This window comes from Megalobrama amblycephala, linkage group LG9 (assembly GCF_018812025.1).
Source record: "Megalobrama amblycephala isolate DHTTF-2021 linkage group LG9, ASM1881202v1, whole genome shotgun sequence".
NCBI classification, from domain to species: Eukaryota; Metazoa; Chordata; class Actinopteri; order Cypriniformes; family Xenocyprididae; genus Megalobrama; species Megalobrama amblycephala.
In genome coordinates, this window is record NC_063052.1 from 22,141,353 (window position 1) to 22,164,599 (window position 23,247).

At 38.2% G+C, this 23,247-nt stretch overlaps 2 protein-coding genes across 3 annotated transcripts; one reads left to right on the forward strand and one right to left on the reverse strand.

The window, feature by feature from the left end:
• Nucleotides 1–1,939: 1,939 nt before the first annotated feature.
• Nucleotides 1,940–14,366, reverse strand: epn1b (epsin 1b). 2 transcript variants are annotated; one of them, XM_048202115.1, is made up of 11 exons: nucleotides 14,040–14,366; nucleotides 13,224–13,321; nucleotides 12,436–12,525; nucleotides 11,989–12,144; nucleotides 8,700–8,828; nucleotides 8,485–8,605; nucleotides 7,127–7,293; nucleotides 6,436–7,015; nucleotides 4,981–5,103; nucleotides 3,331–3,483; nucleotides 1,940–3,051 (listed from the first exon to the last, which is right to left on the reverse strand). In XM_048202115.1, the coding sequence occupies exons 3-11, from the start codon at nucleotides 12,502–12,504 to the stop codon at nucleotides 2,642–2,644; spliced, it is 1,908 nt and encodes a 635-aa protein (XP_048058072.1). In that variant the 5' UTR covers nucleotides 12,505–12,525; nucleotides 13,224–13,321; nucleotides 14,040–14,366; the 3' UTR covers nucleotides 1,940–2,641. The 2 variants fall into 2 exon arrangements, with proteins under 2 accessions (XP_048058072.1, XP_048058073.1); XM_048202116.1 differs by having other exon boundaries at nucleotides 13,224–13,357.
• A 143-nt stretch (nucleotides 14,367–14,509) lies between these two features.
• On the forward strand, nucleotides 14,510–20,254 carry necap1 (NECAP endocytosis associated 1). Its single transcript, XM_048202120.1, has 8 exons — nucleotides 14,510–14,731; nucleotides 16,267–16,367; nucleotides 16,492–16,596; nucleotides 16,705–16,786; nucleotides 16,916–17,024; nucleotides 17,199–17,337; nucleotides 17,671–17,764; nucleotides 19,513–20,254. Exons 1-8 carry the CDS (start codon nucleotides 14,637–14,639, stop codon nucleotides 19,571–19,573), a joined length of 786 nt encoding a protein of 261 aa, XP_048058077.1. The 5' UTR covers nucleotides 14,510–14,636; the 3' UTR covers nucleotides 19,574–20,254.
• The last annotated feature ends 2,993 nt before the right edge of the window (nucleotides 20,255–23,247 follow it).

Sequence of the window (23,247 nt, forward strand, 5' to 3'; positions counted from 1 at the left end):
GGAATGTCTCTCATAATAATCACTACAAGTCACATCTGGATATTCCAATACGCATCTTGTGCGTTATACAGAATGCTGCTTACGGAACTAAACTAGCAAATAAAAAACAAATATATTCAATGCTGGTTACAAAAAAATAAATGTCAAAGCGTATCTACTTTGTGGCTTCCTTAGTCATTCAGGTAGGTTTGGGAATAACCACTGATTTTTTATTATTTTTATTTTTTTTACTCCTCAAAGCAAGCTGGATGTTTATCCAGCTATGTTTGGGGTCAGTAAGATTTTTTAATGTTTTTGAAAGAAGTCTTTTAGGCTCATCAAGGCTGAAACATACATCAAAAACAATCATGTGAAATATTATTACAATTTAAAATAACTGTTTCTATTCTAATATATTTTAAAAAATATTATTCCTGTGACAGCAAAGCATTATTACTCCAGTCTTCAGTGTCACATGATCCTTCAGCAATCATTCTTATATGCTGATTTTGTGCTCAAGAAAACAGTATTGCTGCTTAATATTTTTTGTGTGTGTGTGTGTGTGGAAACAGTGATACATTTTTCAGGATACTTTAATGAATACGTTCACACTGTCAGTTTTTGGGATTGACAACCGCATTTACTTACATGTGCGAGTCTCGAAATGTCCCGTTCACACAGCAACTTACAGTAGCATCTCGAATACTGTCTGTATGAACGTGCAACGAGAGTCAAGACCGTACTCTCTTACTAGTAACCATAGCGACACTGACCAAAGTAATATCAAGGATGGCGACGTCCATAAAACTGAAAAGTCTTATCATTTTTGACAGGACAGAGTCCAACTGAGCCACGAGTTCATCCATTAAATCTTCATTAACCGTCAGCAGCTTCAATATAAACATGCGCTAGCTGGACACATTTAACCGTTGCACTCACGTCTTGCACATGACATTTGAGTCGTGCACAGAACTCAAAACTGATGGGAGCGGCTCCGGTGGAGAATAGTGACTGGATCTAAGTAAAACGTCCAGATGACACATTGAGAATTTCCGAGAATATGGTTGTGAGTCCTGAAAATTTAAAGGTGCCATCGAACGTTTTTTTTTACAAATGTAATATAAGTCTAAGGTGTCCCCTGAATGTGTCTGTGAAGTTGCAGCTCAAAATACCCCATAGATTTTTTTAAATACATTTTTTTAACTGCCTATTTTGAGGCATAATTAGAAATGCGCCGATTCAGGCTGCGGCCCCTTTAATTGCTCGCGCTCTCTGCCCCCTCCCGAGCTCTCGACTCTATCATTGCATAAACAGTTCACACAGCTAATATAACCCTCAAAATGGATCTTTACAAAGTGTTCGTCATGCAGCATGTCTAATTGCGTAAGTATAGTATTTATTTGGATGTTTACATTTGATTCTGAATGAGTTTGATAGTGCTCCGTGGCTAACGGCTAATGCTACACTGTTGGAGAGATTTATAAAGAATGAAGTTGTGTTTATGAATTATACAGACTGCAAGTGTTTAAAAATGAAAATAGCGACGGCTCTCTTGTCTCCGTGAATACAGTAAGACATGATGGTAACTTTAACCACATTTAACAGTACATTAGCAACATGCTAACGAAACATTTAGAAAGACAATTTACAAATATCACTAAAAATATCATGTTATCATGGATCATGTCAGTTATTATCGCTCCATCTGCCATTTTTCGCTGTTGTCCTTGCTTGCTTACCTAGTCTGATGATTCAGCTGTGCACAGATCCAGACGTTAATACTGGCTGCTCTTGTGTAATGCCTCGATCATGGGCTGGCATATGCAAATATTGGGGGCGTACATATTAATGAGCCCGACTGTTACGTAACAGTCGGTGTTATGTTGAGATTCGCCTGTTCTTCGGAGGTCTTTTAAACAAATGAGATTTATATAAGAAGGAGGAAACAATGGAGTTTGAGACTCACTGTATGTCATTTCCATGTACTGAACTCTTGTTATTCAACTATGCCGAGGTAAATTCAATTTTTAATTCGATGGCACCTTTAAGGGTGTTACTCTGGTTATAGAATGCGGTTGTCACTCCTGTAAATAACCGTACCGTGCGTGTGAACCTAACCGTATAAAGGACTCAAATACATGACTGACAACCGTATTCTGTTGCTGTGTGAACGTGTCCCCAAGTTCCAAAGAACAGCATTTATTTGAATTAAAAATCTTTTGTAACATTATAAATGTGTTTACTGTAACTTTTAATACATTTAATGTGTCCTTGCTGAATAAAAGTATTAATTTCCTAAAAATATCTTACTGGCCCCAAACATTTGCACGGTAGTGAATCCAAAATCTGCTCACTGGCAGGTCAGTTATTCCAGTAGATATGCCAGTTTTCCTTAAACCTTTAAGAACGTTATCTAAAACATAATGAAAAAAAATCCAACAAGTGAATAAACAAAACACCTGCTTCAATCTGTCAGTCCATCTTGTTGGAAAGGCAGGGGTATGCATGCTTTTTTCCCAAAACAGAAGACTTACGGTATATTGTTGCTCATTAATATTTAAATATTTGCACACACTTATGTACACACACATAATCAACTAGGATCAGTGAAGGGGGCGGGAGAAGAAGAGGGCTAGGGATGAATGGATGATGGATGGAAAACTCAAAAAATGTTATTTCCTTTCCCAGCTGCCCGAGTTCCAGTGCCCCAAACCAATGGAGGTCGATGAAGAACTGGAGCTTGTGGGGTAATGGTTCCTGTGAGAGACATAGTAGATAACTCACCAATAAGAGGGTTGTTGGGCTGTACCATTCTAGTCGCCATGTGAGGGTTAGCCATGGAAAAACCCATGTTGGGCATCGTTAAAGCTGAAAGGCTTGCATTCTGGGTTGGAGATGCCATATGGGCGGCAGGCACCCCGAAGGCTGTGTTTAGGGGGAAGAGGCCACTGGAACAGGGTGTCATGGCATTAAAACCAAAATAATTTGGGTTTGAAGGCTGTGCAACAGAACCGCCTGCATTGGATATGCTGCCACCCAATGGCCTGATAATGCCTGTGGCTGGCAAAACACCTGGGAAGGATGAAAGTTGAAAGTGTGCAAACCAAAAAGGGTTGATGGGGAGGGAGGGAGGGAGGGAGAAGGGAAGTGGATAGCATATAGAAGCAGGGATAAAGAAGGTTGAGATGAGATCTACATCAACTACCTACAGGTTATGTTCCACATGACTATATGAACTCTAGGCTTGGAAAACATTGCGTCACAAACACTCAAAAATAAACAGATAACTGTACTCTCTTTCTCAGTCGCTCTTATTGTCAGTGTCTCTCTCTCTCTCTCAGCCCTCCTTACCCGGGGCTTTTTGAGTGGAGATGGCGCTGAGAGGGGGCTGTTTCGGTTTGGGCTTGACTGACATAAGAGAGTCCAAGTCCACCAATGAAGCACCTGCTCCCAGGAAGGATGCTGGCTTTTTGGTCTCATCAGCTGTTTTTGTAGCAGAGTCACCTATTGATAGAAAAAAATAATTCAGGCAAAATAACTTCTCTTGTGCTAATGAAACAAAGGAAAAGCACTCAAATGCTTACCCTTTATTTTATTTACTACTTTTCAAAAGTTTGGGGTCAGTACGATTTTTAAAGGTGCCCTAGAACTTTTTTTAAAAAGATGTAATATAAGTCTAAGGTGTCCCCTGAATGTGTCTGTGAAGTTTCAGCTCAAAATACCCCATAGATTTTTTTTAATTCATTTTTTTAACTGCCTATTTTGGGGCATCATTATAAATGAGCCGATTCAGGGCTACTGGCCCTTTAATTCTCCTGCTCCACACCCACGGAGCTCGCGCTTGCCTTGAACAGTGCATAAACAAAGTTTACACAGCTAATATAACCCTCAAATGGATCTTTACAAAGTGTTCGTCATGCATGCGTCGGATTATGTTAGTATTGTATACTGTTATATGTTTACATTGATTCTGAATGAGTTTGAGGCTATGCTCCGTGGCTAACGGCTAATGCTACACTGTTGGAGAGATTTATAAAGAATGAAGTTGTGTTTATGAATTATACAGACTGCAAGTGTTTAAAAATGAAAATAGCGACGGCTCTCTTGTCTCCGTGAATACAGTAAGAAACAATGGTAACTTTAACCACATTTAACAGTACATTAGCAACATGCTAACAAAACTTTTAGAAAGACAATTTACAAATATCACTAAAAATATCATGTTATCATGGATCATGTCAGTTATTATTGCTCCATCTGCCATTTTTCGCTATTGTTCTTGCTTGCTTACCTAGTCTGATGATTCAGCTGTGCACAGATCCAGACGTTACTGGCTGCCCTTGTCTAATGCCTTTCATAATGTTGGGAACATGGGCTGGCATATGCAAATATTGGGGGCGTACACCCCGACTGTTACGTAACAGTCGGTGTTATGTTGAGATTCGCCTGTTCTTCGGAGGTCTTTTAAACAAATGAGATTTATGCAAGAAGGAGGAAACAATGGAGTTTGAGACTCACTGTATGTCATTTCCATGTACTGAACTCTTGTTATTTGACTATGCCAAGATAAATTCAATTTTTCATTCGAGGGCACCTTTAAAACATAAATTAGTATTTTTATTGGTTGCTAAATCCACTTCTAAATTACAAGTGTGAAATGTTTGATTACTCTGGGTTAAAAGAGGTGTTTAGAATGACGATAACCCGGGGTTTAGTGCGGTGTGAAAAGCCCTTATAAGAGAGGAATATTAAACAGAGAAATATCTTGTTTATTTTCTACTAAATGTCTCAAACAAACTCTCCAACAGATTCAATGACATGAAAATGGTAGTCTTTGTAAAATCTCAGCAACTAGATTAGATGGGAGCTTGCGATTTTAGAAAGCTCTTGCCATTTTTGTGCGCAATATGCATCAGCAAGTTTGTGAACTAATGAGTGAGTCCGAGTTTAAGTCTAGTTGAAAATTGACCATGAAAAATAAGAAACCTGTTCTGTTAGTACCATTCTCAGAAGAACCTCCCCAGGGATCTGAACTACCTCCATCACCAAAAGGGTCACCAGTTATAGCATCAATCGGAGCTGATGGGGCACCCCAGGGGTCATTTGCAGTGGGGGGTGAAGACACTGAGAATAAGAAATACAATGATTAGCTAGGAAAAGTGAGAACATGCTGATATTGTTCTAAATGTACAATTATTTTGTTAGTTTAAACAATCAAATGGAGCATGTGAACACCTGACATACAACTACACCATCACTATTAACTTAATAGTATTTGTGAAAAACAGGGCGAGATGAATCAGTATTTTAACGTTTATGTTCATGCGTTCCTTCTGTAACATTACCATTCCGAAAATGGTTTGATTAGAAAAAAATACCGGTTAATAACATTATTTTTTTGCCTATACTTTATACCAGCGCTTAACTCAATACTAAGAGCTTGTGACTAAACCTTGTAACTTGAATGAATCTTCAAACTATCAGCAAAACCTCATATAGCAGCTCCACCTGCATCAATCCTGCATGCGTTTTAAAGACCGTCTCTGCTTGTTTGCATCGCAAGGGTAAATAAAAAAAATGGTTCTTTGAATAAGTACAGCGTTTTCTTTATTTAAAACACGATGTGTGTAAAGGCTAATGTTTTATGCATTTGAGGAGTGGAGAAGCGTGTCTTAGTCTTGTATTTACATAGCCAATACAGCCTGCACGTGACACTTCGTCTTTTATATCACAAGCTTTTTGACAAATATATTAAAAGAGCACCCATATAGCTACAACCCTGACAGCACAAGTACATCTCGGAGACATCTATCTGATGTCTGTATTTACATCTGCAAGATGTATTTTGAGAGTTTTTGTATTTTTAAGAGTGTTTGCTCATCTGCAATACGTCTCTGGGACGTTTCCTTTCAAATGTCATATAGACATTTAGAAGATGTATTTAAGATGTTTAAGATTTAGATGCTTTCCAGATCAACAGATCTGTAGCAGACATCTTACAGACGTACCTGTGCTATCTTTGTAACCTGTAAATTGATTTAAAAAAAAAAATAATTCGATGCACTTATTTTCTCCTGCGATCCAACTAATGCTGGCACATTGCCTTGCGACTTACACAGGATGGCTTGACAACTGAGCGAGTGCAGACATTTCACTTACGTTGGATGTGTCAATGTCACATTTGCACAGGCCATATTATTTGAATTCATTATTGGTGACTGCCAAATTAAAATCTTAAACAAAATGATAAAATAACGTGATTAACCTGTTAATGGTAATTTCAAATAAGCCTTTCTGTTTAGAATGTTTAAACTTGATTTCATTTTCGTTTTTGTTTATGTTCCTGTTAAAATTTAGTTTGTTTCAGGTTTTTGTTTTCATTCCTTGAACCGGTTCGGAGCCCTAGTGGACAATGTGGTGTGATGTACCTGTACTTCAATAAAGTCACTTTCTTACCTGTTGTGCCCCAAGGGTCATTATCTGCATTTGAACCATCACCAAATGGATCAGACGTTGCTGATGATGCCCCCCAGGGGTCAGAGTTTGCAGGTGCTGAATCCTGTACATTATCCGCCGGTGCCCCCCAAGGATCTGATGTCACTGATGAGTCTTTCGCCGTTTCAGCTGGAGCCCCCCATGGATCGTTTGTTGACGGGGCACTATCCTCTGAAATTCCAGCAGAGTTGCCCCATGGGTCGCTGGCGGCAGGTGGAGAACTTTTCTCGACATTCGTAGATCCTCCCCAAGGATCACTGGAGGCAGGTGGAGAATCATTCTCGTCACTGGCAGACCCTCCCCATGGATCATTGGATGTGGGTGCAGATCCATTTTTCCCATCAGAAGATCCACCCCAAGGATCATTGGTAGTTGGACTGGATTTCTTTGCATCATCAGATGATGCCCCCCATGGGTCGTTGGTAGCAGGGGCGGATTCGTTGGATGCATCGGATGAGGCTCCCCAGGGGTCCGAGCTGGACGGAGGTGCTGCTGTTGCTGCTTTTTCCCAAAGATCTGGCTCTGTGTCACCTTCCTTTGCCTGAATCCACAAATTTACATCATGTCAGCTTAGACAGCCTGATAATTATTCTGTGATCTCATTCAGTATTACTGTAATAAAGTTTCTGAGTAATTGGTCAGTCTGTCTCACCCTTCTCTCTGCCTCTTTCCTCTCGGCCTCCAGACGTTTCTGCTCCTCCTTCTTCTTGGCCATGGCGGCGGTCAGGTCAGCCACTGATGGGATGTTGTCCAGGGAGGGCAGCCCTGTATATGGGGGGATCTCTGGCTTTTCTTTTTCTGGTCCTGTAGCAGAGGATGCTGACATAAAAAAACATGAGAGTTAGAAAAAAGAAAAAAAAGATCAAGAAGACACAACCGTTTAAAAGTTAGGGGTGAGAAAATAAAGCATCAATTCAGCCAAAAATTACGAGAAAATTACTTTTTTTGCGCACCAAAAAAACCAAAAACAAAATAACGACTTTATGACAATATCTAGTGATGGGCGATTTTAAAACACTGCTTCGTGAAGCTTCAAAGCTTTACAAATCCTTTGTTTCGATTCAGAGGTTCGGAGCGTGAAATCACATGACTGAAATCACGTGACTTTGGTGCACCGAATCCCTAATTCGAAACAAAAGATTCGTAAAGCTTCATGAAGCAGTGTTTTGAAATCGCCCATCACTAGATACTGTCATAAAGTCGTTATTTTGTTTTTTTGACGCACAAAAAGTATTCTCGTCGCTTCATAACATTAAGGTTGAACCACTGTAGTCACATGAACAGTTTTAAATATGTCTTTAGTAGCTTTCTGGGCATTGAAAGTGTTAATTGTCTTGCTGGCAATGCAGGCCTCACTGAGCCATCGGATTTTATCAAAAATATCTTAATTTGTGTTCCGAAGATGAACGAAGGTCTTACGGGTGTGGGACGACATGAGGGTGAGTAATTAATGACTGAATTTTCATTTTTGATTGAACTAACCATTTAAATACATGGGATGAGTATGTATCAAGAAGATAAAACAGAACAGGTGTGTAGAAATAATTAAAAACCAAGGAAACTAACTAGGGAACACAGGCAAAACAGAACAGGGAAAACAGAACCAAAACACAATGAAACTAAACATGTTACAGTATGGTGAATACATGTTGTATGTGCAACTTTTACAGTGTTTCTTATGTCCTTTTTGCTTTTAAGTTTCTAACTTTCTACCCACTTATAAGGAGCCACCTTGACATTCATCAAAATCTCTTTTTGTGTTTTATGGATGAACGAAAATTAGTAAATCATGGCAAAGTTTCATTTTTGTGTTCACTGTCCCTTCAACATAGTTAATATATAATATGTGTAATACAGATACTGACATCATTTATTATGATGTGAACTTGCACAGTGAGGATCTAAAGCTCCTTTATGCAAGACATCAGATGTGTAACAAGAGTTCAGTTGTAAACAAATGCTTCATGCCTGCTGTGTGTACTGTAGTGCTCATGGGTTGATGAGTCTCACCATTGGGAGCCTTTGCCAGCTTGTCTTTTGTCTTCATAGCAAAATCTCTCTCCTCTTTCCTCTTTTCCTCATCCTCAATGAGCACCATCACTATCTTAGCCTTTTCTCTCACGTTGACCCCCTACAAAGAGCAAATCCATTAGTGGCAAGCTTTCAGACCTTTATACTCTATTATTAATGTAATGAGTGTAAAAGAATCAAATATTTTGCAGTACCTGGTCCTTTCCATCCTTGTCTGTGAAGCGGTATTCTGTTAGGATTTTGATAATGTGAATGTTCTCCACACACTGAGGAGGGATGCGGTCAGAGCCCGTTTTCAATAGATATTCAAGAAGGGTTAAAGCCTGTAGAAGAAAAAAGGAGAAAAACACGATCAATGTTATGACAATCCTTGTACATATACGTTTGTGGTCCGTACTTTGTTTTAATGCATTAATTTGATCAAAAATACAGTAACATCAGTAATATTGTGAAATATTTCTACACTTTAAAATTTGTTTTTTTTTTTTTGTTTTTGTTTTAAATATATTTTAAAATGCAATTATTCCTATGATTGCAAAGCTGGATTTTAGCCATTACTCCAGTCTTCAGTGTCACATGATCCTTCAGAAATCATTCTAATATGCTGATTTGCTATTTAAGAATAATTTCTTATTATTATTAATGCTGAAAACTGTTAAATGTTTTTGTGGAAACAGTGGTACATTTATTTCCAGGATTATTCGATGAATCTAAAGTTAAAAAAGATAAGCATTTATATGGAATATACATTTTTTTTGTAACAATGTGAAAGTCTTTACTGTGACTTTACTGATCCTTGCTGAATGGTATCCAGGGGGTTGTGTAAAGTTGGTTTTCCCCATATCTTAATGAAAGAACTTTTTCTATCATTATTGATAATCACTCCTCATCTTCAACACTGATTACACGTGGCATCCCACAAGGCTCCATTTTGGGTCCTCTGCTTTTTTCTTTGTATATGCTTCCTCTAGGCTCCATCTTTCTGAAGTACAGTGTAGCTTATCATTGTTGTGCTGACGATACACAACTTTACCTTCCTGTCAGGTCAAATGATTGTCGTTTCATAACTAATCTCATCTCTTGTCTTGAGGAAGTTAAATTATGGATGCCTGAAAATTTCCTCAAGCTTAATCAGAATAAAACTGAGGCCATTGGTTTTAGTTCTTTGTTGTGTATCGCTGACCTTGGAAATCAATTAGGTACTCGGCCTTTAAAAGTGGACTCAGTAGAATTTCAAATACACCGTTTGGAAGTTAGTCAGGCCGACACCAACAACAAACGCGTAACCAATCAGCATTAGGGGGCGTATGAAGGCCGAGGAGAGAGAACGAGCAAGAGGGAGATTTGAAAAAAACAAACAAACAAAAAAAAAAAAAAACTGCAGAACGAGAGATGGCACACAATACAAAAGGGCTTAACAGAATTTCACTGGAATGAAGGTTTATGACTGGGCAAGCGCTTTAGGACCCGCGTTTATATTAGAAAACCTTTCCAGCGCTGGAGAGAGCCAAGCGGGAAGGCCTGAAAACCGACGCGGAGGCTGCTTTTATCCCGCTTCTCATGTGAGTAACACAGTTTTGATTGTCTGGAGCTGCTGCCCACACAGCAGGAGACTCCTAGGCGGATCCGCATTCAAGTCGCCAAACCCGCGTGACTGTCACATTCGTTTTGGCGCCGCACAGAGGATCAGCTCCGCCTCCAGGCGGCGCCGTAAATTCTACTGTCAATCAGCGGATCCTGAGCGGACCCATGTCGGATCCGCGTATGTGCACGCGCCGTTACTGTAACGGTTGTCTCATTTTGCGGGGCCCAAACGGACCAGCCGTGGAGGTAAGGTTTTAAGCGGATGCGGAGCGGATGAAGCGCGGAGCCACAGCGGGTCCGCGATCCACCTTCATTGCGGATCCGTCACCGCACGCAAGTGGACGCCGATACGGGTCCGTTCGCGGATACGTTCCGGAAGCCGTGATACCTTTTGCTGTGTGGGTGTGCTGTTTGCAACTAACAACAGACGCTTTGTATTTACTCTTGTGTACTGTATGTTCATTTTTTGTGCTTCCTTGTCATTCGTTCATCAACTGCGCTTTATTTTTCGTGAAGCATTTTGTTGTGCGTCAGCTGTGATAAATAGACATCCGCTCACATTGTGTGTGTAACAGCGGCCAGATAGTGAGAGTTGTGCAGGTAAACAACTGTGCACTGATGGCCGCTAGAGAATGCAGTGTTTGGCATCAGTTAGTGCGCTCGCCTCGCACGCCAGCAGCGACTGGGCCGGGGTTCAAGACCAACTCTGATCAGGGTGGTTGGGATTGGAGTGTGAGTTTTGGAGGCAGAGCAATGGGTTGTTTGGGTTGATTTCAAATATCAACAATGTCCAACAGCATTGTTCAAAATCTACTTACCGCACCTTCAACCTTGCATGATAGAGTTAAGAACTTAGGTGTCATCTTTGATTCTGACATTTTATTTGATAAGCAGATAAAAGCCATTATCAAAGGAAGCTTCTTTCATCTCAGGTCCACTGCCAAATTAAAACAGTACCTCTGTCAGAAGGACTTTGAAATAGTAATTCATGCACTTATCACATCCCATTTGGATTACTCCAATGCAGTCTCAAACTCAATTCCTGGAGGGCCACAGCTCTGCACAGTTTTGCTCCAACCCTAATCAAACACACCTAATCCAGCTAATCAAGGTCTTCAGGATTACTAGAAACTTCCAAACAGGTGTGAGTTGGAGCTAAACTCTGCAGAGCTGTGGCCCTCCAGGAATTGAGTTTGAGACCACTGCTCCAATGCCTTATATGTGGGTTTGTCTCAGTCTACTTTTTCACATCTGCAATTAGTCCAAAATGCAGCAGCTAGACTTCTGATGGGTAAAAAGAGAACATCGCACCTAGTCTCGCTTCCCTACTTTTGATACCAGTTAGCTATAGAGTTAAATTTAAAGTTCTGCTGTATGTGATTAAAGCCTTGCATGGTCTACCCCCACAACTCATTGCTAATCTTCTTCAACTTCATTCTGTACCTAGGTCTCTTCATTCATCATATCAGTTACTTTTTTCTGTTTCTCCTTCCCTCTTGAAAGCCAAGGGTGATCAGGCATTTGTAGTTGCGACCCCCAGGTTGTGGAATGCACTATTATGCACCACATATAAATCAAGTGTAACTCAATCTCTCTTTCTACATCTCTCTCTCTCTCAATAATAAAACAAAAGCCGTAAGTAAACATCAGAGGAAGAAACATCATGTAAGTGAAGCTGAATGGAAAATCCTGTCTGCACATAATCAAACACTGCAGCGGTAGCACCAATGGTCCTGCTGACAGAAAAAAACCCAGCCACCGATCGGGTAACATGATCGGGTGCACAACAGAGTCACAAAAACGATCACTTGCTATAAATATTCAATCAGTCTGCACAGGCGAGCAAGCTAAGAATCTGGTCCCTTAAACCTGGTGACTGTTCTTCTCTCCTTCACTCACTTTGTACACGTGCCTCCAATTCTTGTCATCATTGAGGCGCTTCCAGAGCATGGCCAAAATCTCGTTACAGGCCACCACATTGTAGGTCAGGTCCGAGATGTCGGCCATCTGGGAGCTCGATGGCCCCCAGGGGTCATTAGAGGTCGCTTCCCGAACCTACAAAACAGATCCAATATGTAAAACACTAAACAATAACTCAGCATTTCCTGTCACAACAAAGCAAGTTAATCTGCACTGGATACCAAAGATACTACCATACTACCATTCATGCAAATTTTATAACAGAATATGAATAGAATATATGGATGGTAGACTAAATCTTAGTATTAAAACATGTGTAGACATGACATTCAAATGAACTATAGGTGATATCTATAGTTGATATAGACAAATTCTCACCTTGAAGACTTGAATCGGGTTGACAATAGAGTGAGAGGAAAAACTCACCTTGACCTCTGCCTCAGAGAAGTTCTGAACAAGGTTCTTCAGTTGGCGTCGGAGCATTGAGTGAGTCATGATGGGGGTTTTGTCCTAGACCTTTTTAAGAAATTAAGATTTTTTTAAAATTGTAAAATACACATTGTACAACAAATATGATCTTAATAGGCTGATCATTGTTAATCATTGCAAATACAGTACATGGATCAAAATCATAATCATTATTTGATAACTTTGATAATTAGGAAACAGAGCCTTTATAATATAGCATCAGGCACTATTGTTTGTAAGTCTATTTATAATAGAAGTTATATATCAGACCAGTGTTATTTTAGTTTTATTGAGGCAATATTATAGATTTTATTAATATTTTGAAATGGTGTATATTTTCCGTTTTCATTTTCAATTTTAGTTAATGTTTTAGTAATTTTGTTGCTGTTTTTTAATATATTTTTTTCCATTTTTTAAATATGTCTATATACAGTAGTTATTCATTTTTATTTTAGTTTTAGTTATTCAATAAAATTTAACTAAATGAAAACAAGAAATGCTGCCTTGGCAATTAGCTGAAATAAAATATGTTTCAGTTTTTCTATTTTAATTAAAAAAAAATATATTATTTATTAGTTTTTTATTTTATTTTATTTCAAGTTTTAGTTTTAGTGAGTATCTAAATTAACCCCTATGCAACCCCAGAGCTTATGGTATACATCTGCTATTATGAATAGCTTATTACCAATAATATCACACATGCAAATAAAATTAAAAGGATATTGAATGTAATTTGCTCCACTTACCTGCTAAGTAAAGGATGTAGGAATGGCTGTTGACTGAATTTCTCAATCGCTGACAGGCACTTCAGTCCATTAGCCTTTCCCTATGGTGACTTTATGGCCTAAACACCATAAATATGAGGACAGACTCTGTAACTCTGGTGTTTCGATGAAACAGTCAGACCAAAAATAAACACACTGTCAAAGTTAGTAGAAAAATAAAGATTATTTTATTTATATTCTACTTTCTCGAGTACATAAGAGCATTATTACTTTGTAATAGCTCTAGACTATTTATTTATAAGAGTAAAATCAACAGCCAACATCCTTTCAAACAGCATTATCCTGCTATCAAGATAAAGCTTGAATTTTATGCTATTTTCAGCAGCAAATCCAATCTGTACTGAGAATATTTGCCAAATGCTATGTGATCCAAATAATGGCCGATCTATTTATCAGTAGGCTAGGGCAGATAAACATCTTATCAATGCTGCAGACACCAAACACCACTAAGGTAATGTGTGCATGAAAGCATCATGTGATGACAATCACTATAACAGACAAGACACGAACTAGATCGCTGTAAACTGCGAGACTGTCGCATCATACAGGTCTGATCGTGCCCTGACTGTAATCTGACGCCTGCAAAAGCTAATATTAGTTTTGGTGAATGGAGAGCCATCGCCTTAAAAACAGGAGGATAATAACGCATGATCATTCACTGCGTCTTAGCTAATAATTTACATATAGCATCGCTTCTTACGTCAGCTCGGCGACAAAAATTCTGATTGATTGATGGATTGATACAATAAATATATATTTATATTGTAATATACCAACCTTTTGGGAGAAGAATGGACAGGAGAGGTGATGAGAGGCTTTTCCAGAAGCGGAAATTTCCGCTTCCGTTTACGGCTACCTGTCAAAAAACGAACGCAGCCTCCCTACTGAATATTAATGAGGTGGGAGTGGCGGTTTGCATTGCGTGCACGCACGCTAGTTAGTGATTACTGATGAGAAGGCGTGGCTATGTGGTTTACATTGAAGCCCACAAGGGTAAACAAACCCTACATATTTCGTGGTTGTTGTTGCTGCATGAAAGTCCTTTGACAAAACGGCAATAAACAAAATAATAAATAAATAATTAATTTAAAGGGTTTGTTAAATGTGCCACTTGGTTTCTTGGGATGCGAACAGGCGATGTCAAATTCGCTAATCCCAACATCATGGTTGCGGATGCACCGAGCCCGGTTTCCATGACAATGAGTCGATCCATTCATTCTCAGATCCGATGACGCGTGATGCGTGATTCTCAAGCTCGAGCCTGAGGCATCACTTACGTCACTGACGCTCCGATGCCTGTAGAAGCGGCTGGCCCGCAATAACAAATTGGATGAAGACAGAAATATTACTCGCATTCGTTGAAATCAGTTCAAGATGGCGTCCGAGGGGGAATATGAGTCGATTCTGTGCGTAAAACCAGATGTCAATGTTTACCGCATCCCACCGAGGGCGTCGAATCGCGGATACAGGTGAATTAAAGGATGTGCGGGCCTGAGCCCATGGCAGGTGTTTGTTCTGGAAATAATGTTGTAATACGTTTTTTTTGTGTCTTGGCTGTATCAGCACTATACTTATATTACGAACGAGATTTGATAATAAATAATACATTTATCGCATTGAATTATTATTCTGTGTACTGCTATGTCGCAGAGACATTCATCACACTGTTCTGCTGATAGAAGATCTTGTGATGTCAGATGCTTGGTCTGTTTGACGACTAGCTCACGATTCAGTCTTAATAAGAGTTGGTAAAGAGTAAACAAATTAAAATGTCTTTACAATTAAGAATTATTTACAGCTAATTTGCCTGAAAATATCTGTCATTTATGGTTATAATAATATGGTATTGTGTTAATGTGAGGTGTGTTTTCGGTGTATATGTGGTCCAGTTTATAGTGTATAATTAGTCCTAAAAGCTCTTGCCCACAGAGAATGTGATGCTTCAGTGACATACATTTCTTCTCTAAAATCCCAGTTGTATTCCCTCATTAGTAGTGAGAGTCTTGTTGTAATACTTCTGGAAATTACAATACTTCTGGATTCGCCATAAACTGTTAAACATCTTCTTTCCCATTAACCTAATAAGCTTGAACTCAAGGAGCTGCTATTTGTGTGAATCACATGAATCCTGTCATATTTGGACCCCATAAAAAAATACAAAATGCATAAAAATGAAGACTTTTTTGGTACCATTAAAATCTCGATGAAATTGAAGTAGCGGCAGATCTTTCTTCCATATTGTGAAGCACATCTGTGTGTAAGGTTTATTGAAATAATAAGATCTATAACATGCATTTAGAAAACAGGTAGGGAGAATATATTCATTTCATACTGACTTTGCATTGTGACATTATTTTTGTGACAATCACTTTTTCTCCAGTGCTGCTCATTACTGTAATGTATCCATATGTTAGACTATAACAGAAAATAAATTGTTTTATTTTTGTAGTTAAAGGGATAGCTACCTAAAATGAAAATTCTATCATCATTTACTCATCCTCATGTTGTTTCAAACCCATAAGACTTAATCTTTAACACAATTTAATATATTTATAATGAAACCCGAGGGGTTTCTGCCTCTCCATTGAAAGTCCAGGTTACCAAAATTTAGAAGACCCAAAATAGGGCGTTGTAAAACTCATCCATATGGATCGAACGGTTTAATCCAAGTCTTGTGAAGGGATGCAATAGCTTTATATAATGAACAAATTTAATTTAGGTTTTTATTTACAACTAAACAATAATACACATAGCACATCACACATCACACATAGTAAACAAGGAAGCTCAAACATTCAGGGGTGATACACGAGAACCAATTAAGTTTCTTCTAGTGCAAATTCTTATGGGTTTGGAATGACATAAGGATGAGTAAAAGATGACAGAATTTAAAATTTTGTGTGAGCTATCCCTTTAAAGATGTTTCCATAGAAAACTCATCTAGAGCATAAAAAATACTCAATTTGATAGACCGGAAATTACATTTTTGCTGTGATAATGGCAGGGCTGCTGACTGGAAGCTGGACGCTCCGGATTGGACAGGCCGTTTGCGTGTAACAGCAAAGGGGAAAGTGGCTTATATCAAACTGGAGGACAAAATCTCAGGTTAGAAATCTGCATACTGATGCAAAAAGAAGAACAAAAAAAATCAAAAATGAATGTTTGATTGGATGACTTTCAGGGACATTTGTGCAGCTTCTAGATGTCCTTCTTTTATCATTGTCTTCAGGTGAGCTCTTTGCCCAAGCGCCGATTACGGAATACCCTGGCATTGCCATGGAGACTGTCAGCGATTCTAGTCGCTATTTTGTTCTCCGAATACAGGATGACAATGGTTAGTGTATCATCTTACATTACATACCCTGTCATACTGGGAAATAGGCAATACTTGACTTATATACTACAGTTTAGATATGCATTATCCACGCTTCCTGCATTCTAGGTCGGAGTGCGTTCATTGGCGTAGGATTCGGAGACAGAGGTGATTCTTTTGACTTCAATGTCGCCTTGCAGGATCATTTCAAGTGAGTTTCTATTAAAAATCATGTGGACATTATGACTGGAAATGCTTTTTGATGCTTTTAGTTACTTCCCTTTGGGCATAATAAGCTATTTTAGCATGTACAATTTTTGATTTTTTTTCTTTCTGTAAGGTGGGTTAAACAGGAGAATGAACTCAGCAAAAGTTCTCAGACTGCAGACTCAGGACCCAAACTGGATCTAGGCTTTAAAGAGGGACAGACCATCACATTGAATATTGGGGTAAAACTGCTGAAAACTGCTTTTTTAATAATGAAATGTCAGTTTTGCCCTTAATAACTCTATAGTGTTGCAACACTACATGTTCAGAAGAATATACAGTGATTTGTCATTTCCACATATTGTAAATAAACTGAGAGTTTATGTTAAAATAGAGAAATGTTTCTTTATATTTAGCAAGGGAAAAAGAGAGACAAACCCCGCCCTCAGAGCTCAGGAGGCTTTGGGCTCCTCCCTCCACCTCCAGGGGGAAAGATAGCGCCTCCTCCTCCATCCAATCATAACACAGAACAGCCATCAGGAGGAGCACAAACAGGTACATTTGACCTCATTACTGCTTATATATGAACTAATTTATGCATCCTCTTTTCTTTGATGCCATAGATTATGTATATATGTAATATATAGATACTGAGTTCAACAAGGAGAGGAGCTCACACACATAAATATAAAAAAAAAACTGTATTTAGAGGCCAAATGCAAAGACAGCTTTTCGATTTACATCGTCATCAGTGATGTAACCATATATGAATTATGTAAATGTAAAATGTGATTTCATTTTTATTAATATCTCACCCACTCAAATGCACAGACACATACAGACAAACACACAAACTTTGTTTTTCTCTTTTTTTCCCCCTACTCTTAGGATGTTTATTAGAACTGGACAGCAGTAACTCTAATACAGTGGTTCAGTCAAACCCCAGCTCTGACCTATGGGGTGATTTCTCCAGCTCTGCAAGGTAACATGATTCTTGACCATTAAATAAGTTCCTGTTCTCAGATATTATTTCTAATTACTAAGGGCCAGATTTACTAACTGCTTGCGCCAGCACAAACCCTCTTTTGGCATTAAACAATGGATTTACTGAAGACAAAATTTATTGGAGTAGAGCATTTAAATAAATAATGCAACGTGATTTACTAAGGTTTGTGGTAGTCAATTAACTGGTATTTGCATTATTTAACACCCAAAAAAGCATGTCTTAAACCATGGAGAAAAAATGGAGCGGCATTTAATAGGCAGAACCGTAGTTCACTGATAAGCTATGCAATATCGCGTTCATTATCGCAGATGAATCGCCTTCGATAATGAACGCGATATTGCGTAGCTTATCAGTGAACTACGGCTCTGTTTATTAAATGCCGCTCCATTTGAAAGCAGGTGATGGCGATTTAGCGGTAATCAGGGTACCGGCTTTACTGACGAAATGCGCGTGACAATCGCATGCGATATATCGCCCAGCCCTAGTGTGAACTTTGTTTATGCAGTGATAGAGTCGAGAGCTCGGGAGGGGGCAGAGAGCGCGAGCAATTAAAGGGGCCGCAGCCTGAATCGGCGCATTTCTAATTATGCCTCAAAATAGGCAGTTAAAAAAATTAATTTAAAAAAATCTATGGGGTATTTTGAGCTGCAACTTCACAGACACATTCAGGGGACACCTTAGACTTATATTATATCTTGTAAAAAAACGTTCGATGGCACCTTTAACCCATTTTGTGCTTGACATGCTGTGATAGTTGCTGTAGGAGTAGGCATGGCAGAGAACAGAGAGCGACTCGAAGAAAGGAGAGAACTTTCTCCACTCATGTTCATTAATTTGGAATGCCACAAGAAGACGTTATCTGAACGTTTCCTTTTCCAATCCACGTGTCTGTGAAGTTTCAGCTCAAAATACCCCATGGATTTTTTATTATACCATGTTTTAACTGCCTATTTTTTTAATGAGCTTGTGCTCCCCACCTCCAAGCTCGTGATTCCCATACACTCAGGCATAAACGATACAGGAGAAGCTCGCGCAGAAAATATAACTCACAAAATGGATCATTATAAACTGTTTGTGATGCAGCATATCAGATCACATAGGTATAGCATGTATTTTGTGAATGTTTGCTAACATTTAGGTTGCATCCTATTGGTTGAATGCTGGAGAATTCAACCAATCGGATGATTGGTTTTCCATGTTCGGTGCCATATGCATCAGATGTTCAGCCAACGGGCCTGATTATCATGTGCTACTTGTTTGCGACCCTACGCTAATTTGCACCGCTCTTTGGTAAATTGTTTATGTTGGTCATTATGGAAATGACATGGATGCGCCTGTATTCTTTAACTTGTGCATTGTCAGTAGATCACCTGCAGAACTTTCCACTCTTAGCTGCGCTTTTATGGGATTACGGTCTAATTTGCCATTTAGTAAATCTGGTCCTAAATATTTTCTTTTAAACTGGCCTTAAACTACTACACGTGTTAGCGTTTAAAAGCTGGTATAATTTTTTTTAAAACCCTTTCTTTCTTTCTTTCTTTCTTTCTTTCTTTCTTTCTTTCTTTCTTTCTTTTTCTTTCTTTGTTTCTTTGTTTCTTTCTTTCTTTCTTTCTTTTTCTTTCTTTGTTTCTTTGTTTCTTTGTTTCTTTCTTTCTTTCTTTCTTTCTTTCTTTCTTTCTTTCTTTCTTTCTTTCTTTCTTTCTTTCTTTCTTTCTTTCTTTCAGCTCTGTTCCTCCTCCAGCATCTCACCAAGAACCCTCTTCTGGGAACTGGGTCCAGTTCTGAAAAAGTTTCATCATCCTTCATTCCATTATTGTTCCCATTCCTTCATAAGAACTACTGCAATTAAAAGATACTGCATAATAGCATGGAACATTAGAGGCAAGCTATATGTAAAGCTGCTAATCTTAGCAGAGCACAGAGGTGAGAAATAGGCTATTAAGGGTTTTGTTAGTATTATAAAACAAATCAACCAAATGAAGTTATGAAAAAGATTGTATGAAAGGAGAGGAACATCCCATGAGCGTAATATGTGAAACTTTATGGTAATGTTTTTTTGAAGACTGTTTCAGTATCTTTACATTTGTCCACAAGGTGTTGGATGTGTCCACTTTGTTATCATAACTTGTATGTGTTCGTCTTTGGTTTTGGAGGAGTGAATATGTGTGTGTTTGAGTGTTTAAAAAGGCAGAGATGGATTGAAAGTGTAGAATTTAAATGAGGCCTGGAAACGTCAAGAGCTTAACATCTTGCATATCATAAGAATATATAGAACATGTACAGTATAAATATACAAAAATATTGATTGAAGGCCACAATGTAGAAAAATTATGTCCCTCAAATACAGGGATTATGTCTAGATATCCATTACATATCCATATTGTCATTTACTTGAGTAACAGATCAGAGTAACAGAGTCATTTATGTGTTAAACTAAAATAAAATATACAAAAGAACTACAATGCACAATGCTTCACATGTGATTTTTCTTTAATAATCTGTCAAATATTATTCTCAAAAATATTAGCGTTTGCCATAATAGTCTATGAAAAAATATTGACATGCTAAAATGCTTTATGCCTAGCCTAGCTTTTAGCGTGGAAACAAATACAAACATATTACTGTTTATGGAGGTCCAATGTTATTTGAATTAGAGTTTGCTATTTCAAATGTATATGATTTGTCATTTTGTCTGTTACCAGATATCAAGTCCCTTGGCTCCAGGTCCAACAGTTTGCTGATTTATTGTCCTTACAAAAATGTAAAAAATTTGTACCATAGTCTTCCACCAAAATACCATAGTACAGTTACAGTGCATGCATAATTATTAGGCAAGTCAATATTCTGCTCTTTTTTTTTTTTTCAAGCACATTTTACAATTTCCAAACCACATCAATCTTAATAAATACTATTAATTTAGCATATAATCTTTTATAAGTGATATATCATTGTTCTGGAAGTGAAAAGGCCTTATATTCAGATGTGCATAATTATTAAGCAGGTTTTCTTTTACAGGTAAAATGGGCCAAAAAAAGATTTAAAGGTACAATATGTAATAATTTTGTCCGCTAGAGGTCGCTAGAAGCCTATTCAAAACAAAGGCGTAGCTTGATGAAGCCGAGTATTTGTTGGGAATGTGAATACATGATTCACTTTCACTTGACTAAAAATGTGTATAAAAACGACTTGTTTATACAGAAAACAATTTAATAATTGGAATACATTGTGGGATTCATCTTTATTACTTTTATGAAACATTTCTGTGTTTCTGTGTAATAATTTTGTCCGCTAGAGGTCGCTAGAAGCCTATTCAAAACAAAGGCGTAGCTTGATGACGCCAAGTTTTAGAGCGGAATCTTGGGACATGTGGTCTCCATCTCAACGGATGGTGCAAAAGAATAGGGATAGGACTTGGGAACATGGGATCATGTTCATGGATGAGGTTATTTAGTATGAAGCAGAGCAGGACCGAATGTTGTTGGAACTGAACGAGGCTGCTGGAGCAATTGCGCAACACACGCCTCACGAGCAGCAGAACTTTTATTATGACACAGTCGTCGGCGCCGCTACCGCTTTTCCGGTCATGAGTATGAGCAAAGAATATACTCTTTGGTATGAGGTAACGCAGCTCTGTTTATTATTAGATACATTTGACACTGTGTTGAAAATTATGTTATAACGTTACTCTGTGCGTTCGCTCGGCGGCTGCTGTGAGACACTGTTGCACACTGCAGTAAGATAGATCGATTTTAGAATATCACATAAAATATTGGATAGCTTGTGTCGATAAATTGCATGGAATTAATTTTAAAACACATTGTATGGTGGAGAAAATTATGTATTACTGTTTATACAAATAATTATGTCTATGAAAACGTGTAATATATTAAAACATCTTTAGTGTTTCCATGGTTTCTACAAAATAAAAAAAACGGAAACCGAGGGTAACGCGGGTATGACGCCATTGACAGGCGACTCCTCACACGTCCCGGAGCCTTGGTTAAAAATGCAATTTTTTCACGATTTATAAATAGTTAGAAACATTTGTGATATTGTAAGTACTCAAGTGAACAAAATATATAACACTGGCCTAGTGGTTTTTGGATATTTTACTGCAAAAATATAACATATTGCACCTTTAACTCGCTCTGAAAAGTTAAAAATTGTGAAATGCCCATGAGACGGATGCACTGTTATAGAAACTGTAAAATTAAGGTCTGACCATTTGACAGCGAAATGCTCATTGGGGCATTCGGTATCTCACTTTTATTTTTATAGTCAGTCACGCTTAATTACTTGGTAAATATTTATGTTCACCTTCAGATGCTTTGAGCATGGGATTGCACGCTAGTTAAGGTAAGTTGAACTCTCTTAACTTTGGAAATGTAATTTTTAATCAAATGGATTTTATTTATTTAGCGAATGTCACTGGAACGTGAAAGCTACTGGAAAGTAAATAAAACACTATATTTAACAGATGGTTAATCTGTCTCACATGATCTGTGTGCTTAGCATTTTCTACTGGAAAATCCATTTTAAGATGGTAAATGTTGTGGACCATGGTAGTTTGTAAGATGTCATTAGTCATATGCAAGACCATCTTGGACCAATAAATCATTTCCCAGGTGCAGTTTTTTCTTTTCTTTTTCCTCTCTTCTTTTTCTTGGAACATAGTGACTGATGACTAGCTTGGACCAGCCAGAAATCAGCTAAATACAGCAAGCAGCAGCTGAGTTTAAGCTGGATTTTCCAGCAGATGACCTTAGGGCACACATCTGTTTCTGTCATTTATATCTATGTCAGATAACATCTTGTATACAATTCCTTTTTGCAGGCTTTTCAAAGCTCAGCTGCTTCAATTGGTTGAGAAAGAATTACCATCACACTCACAGCCTGTACTTCTCAGTTTGGCCACCAAATGTCTCTGTCACCCCAGTGCTGAGAATTTTCATAATACATGCACACCTGCTCCTTGTCTGTTGTGAGTAATGACCTGTGAAATACCCTTATAGTTCCCTTAATCTTGTTTGTTTGTTCACAGCATCATTCTAATTGGCTTAGTTTTTCATACTTAAAAAGCTTGTTTGTTCCTTTGACTCCTATCATTGGGTTGTGGATTTACCTTGTTTACATAATTAATTGGATTGCTTTTGAACTTTGGGCTGGGACATCTATTATTGGGTTTGGACTTGTGAGATTTTTAACCTTGCAATTGGACCCTGCTTCAGTTGTTGATTGTCATAATACAGCATTTTTAGTCATTTCCGCAGATCCGTGTGAATGGGGATCGACGTTTTTAGTACATTGTTGTCGTGTTAACATGTCCTTAATGTATTGGACAATTTTTTTTTTTTTTTTTTTTTTTTTTTATCTCAACTTTTCTTAATTTGCATCTCACTCATTGATTGGCATTTGTTGGGAATGTGAATACATGATTCACTTTTACTTGACTAAAAATG

What these genes read in the sequence shown, in the direction of transcription:
- epn1b (XM_048202115.1), bottom strand. Translation starts at nt 12,504, where the DNA reads ATGACTCACTCAATGCTCCGACGCCAACTGAAGAACCTTGTTCAGAAC. An exon ending in TCTCTGAGGCAGAGGTCAAG is followed by an intron (nt 12,145 to 12,435) that starts GTGAGTTTTTCC and finishes TCTGTTTTGTAG; the next exon opens with GTTCGGGAAGCGACCTCTAA. An exon ending in GGAAAGAGGCAGAGAGAAGG is followed by an intron (nt 7,016 to 7,126) that starts GTGAGACAGACT and finishes TTGTGGATTCAG; the next exon opens with GCAAAGGAAGGTGACACAGA.
- necap1 (XM_048202120.1), top strand. Translation starts at nt 14,637, where the DNA reads ATGGCGTCCGAGGGGGAATATGAGTCGATTCTGTGCGTAAAACCAGAT. An exon ending in GCGTCGAATCGCGGATACAG is followed by an intron (nt 14,732 to 16,266) that starts GTGAATTAAAGG and finishes TGATAATGGCAG; the next exon opens with GGCTGCTGACTGGAAGCTGG. An exon ending in GATTTCTCCAGCTCTGCAAG is followed by an intron (nt 17,765 to 19,512) that starts GTAACATGATTC and finishes TCTTTCTTTCAG; the next exon opens with CTCTGTTCCTCCTCCAGCAT.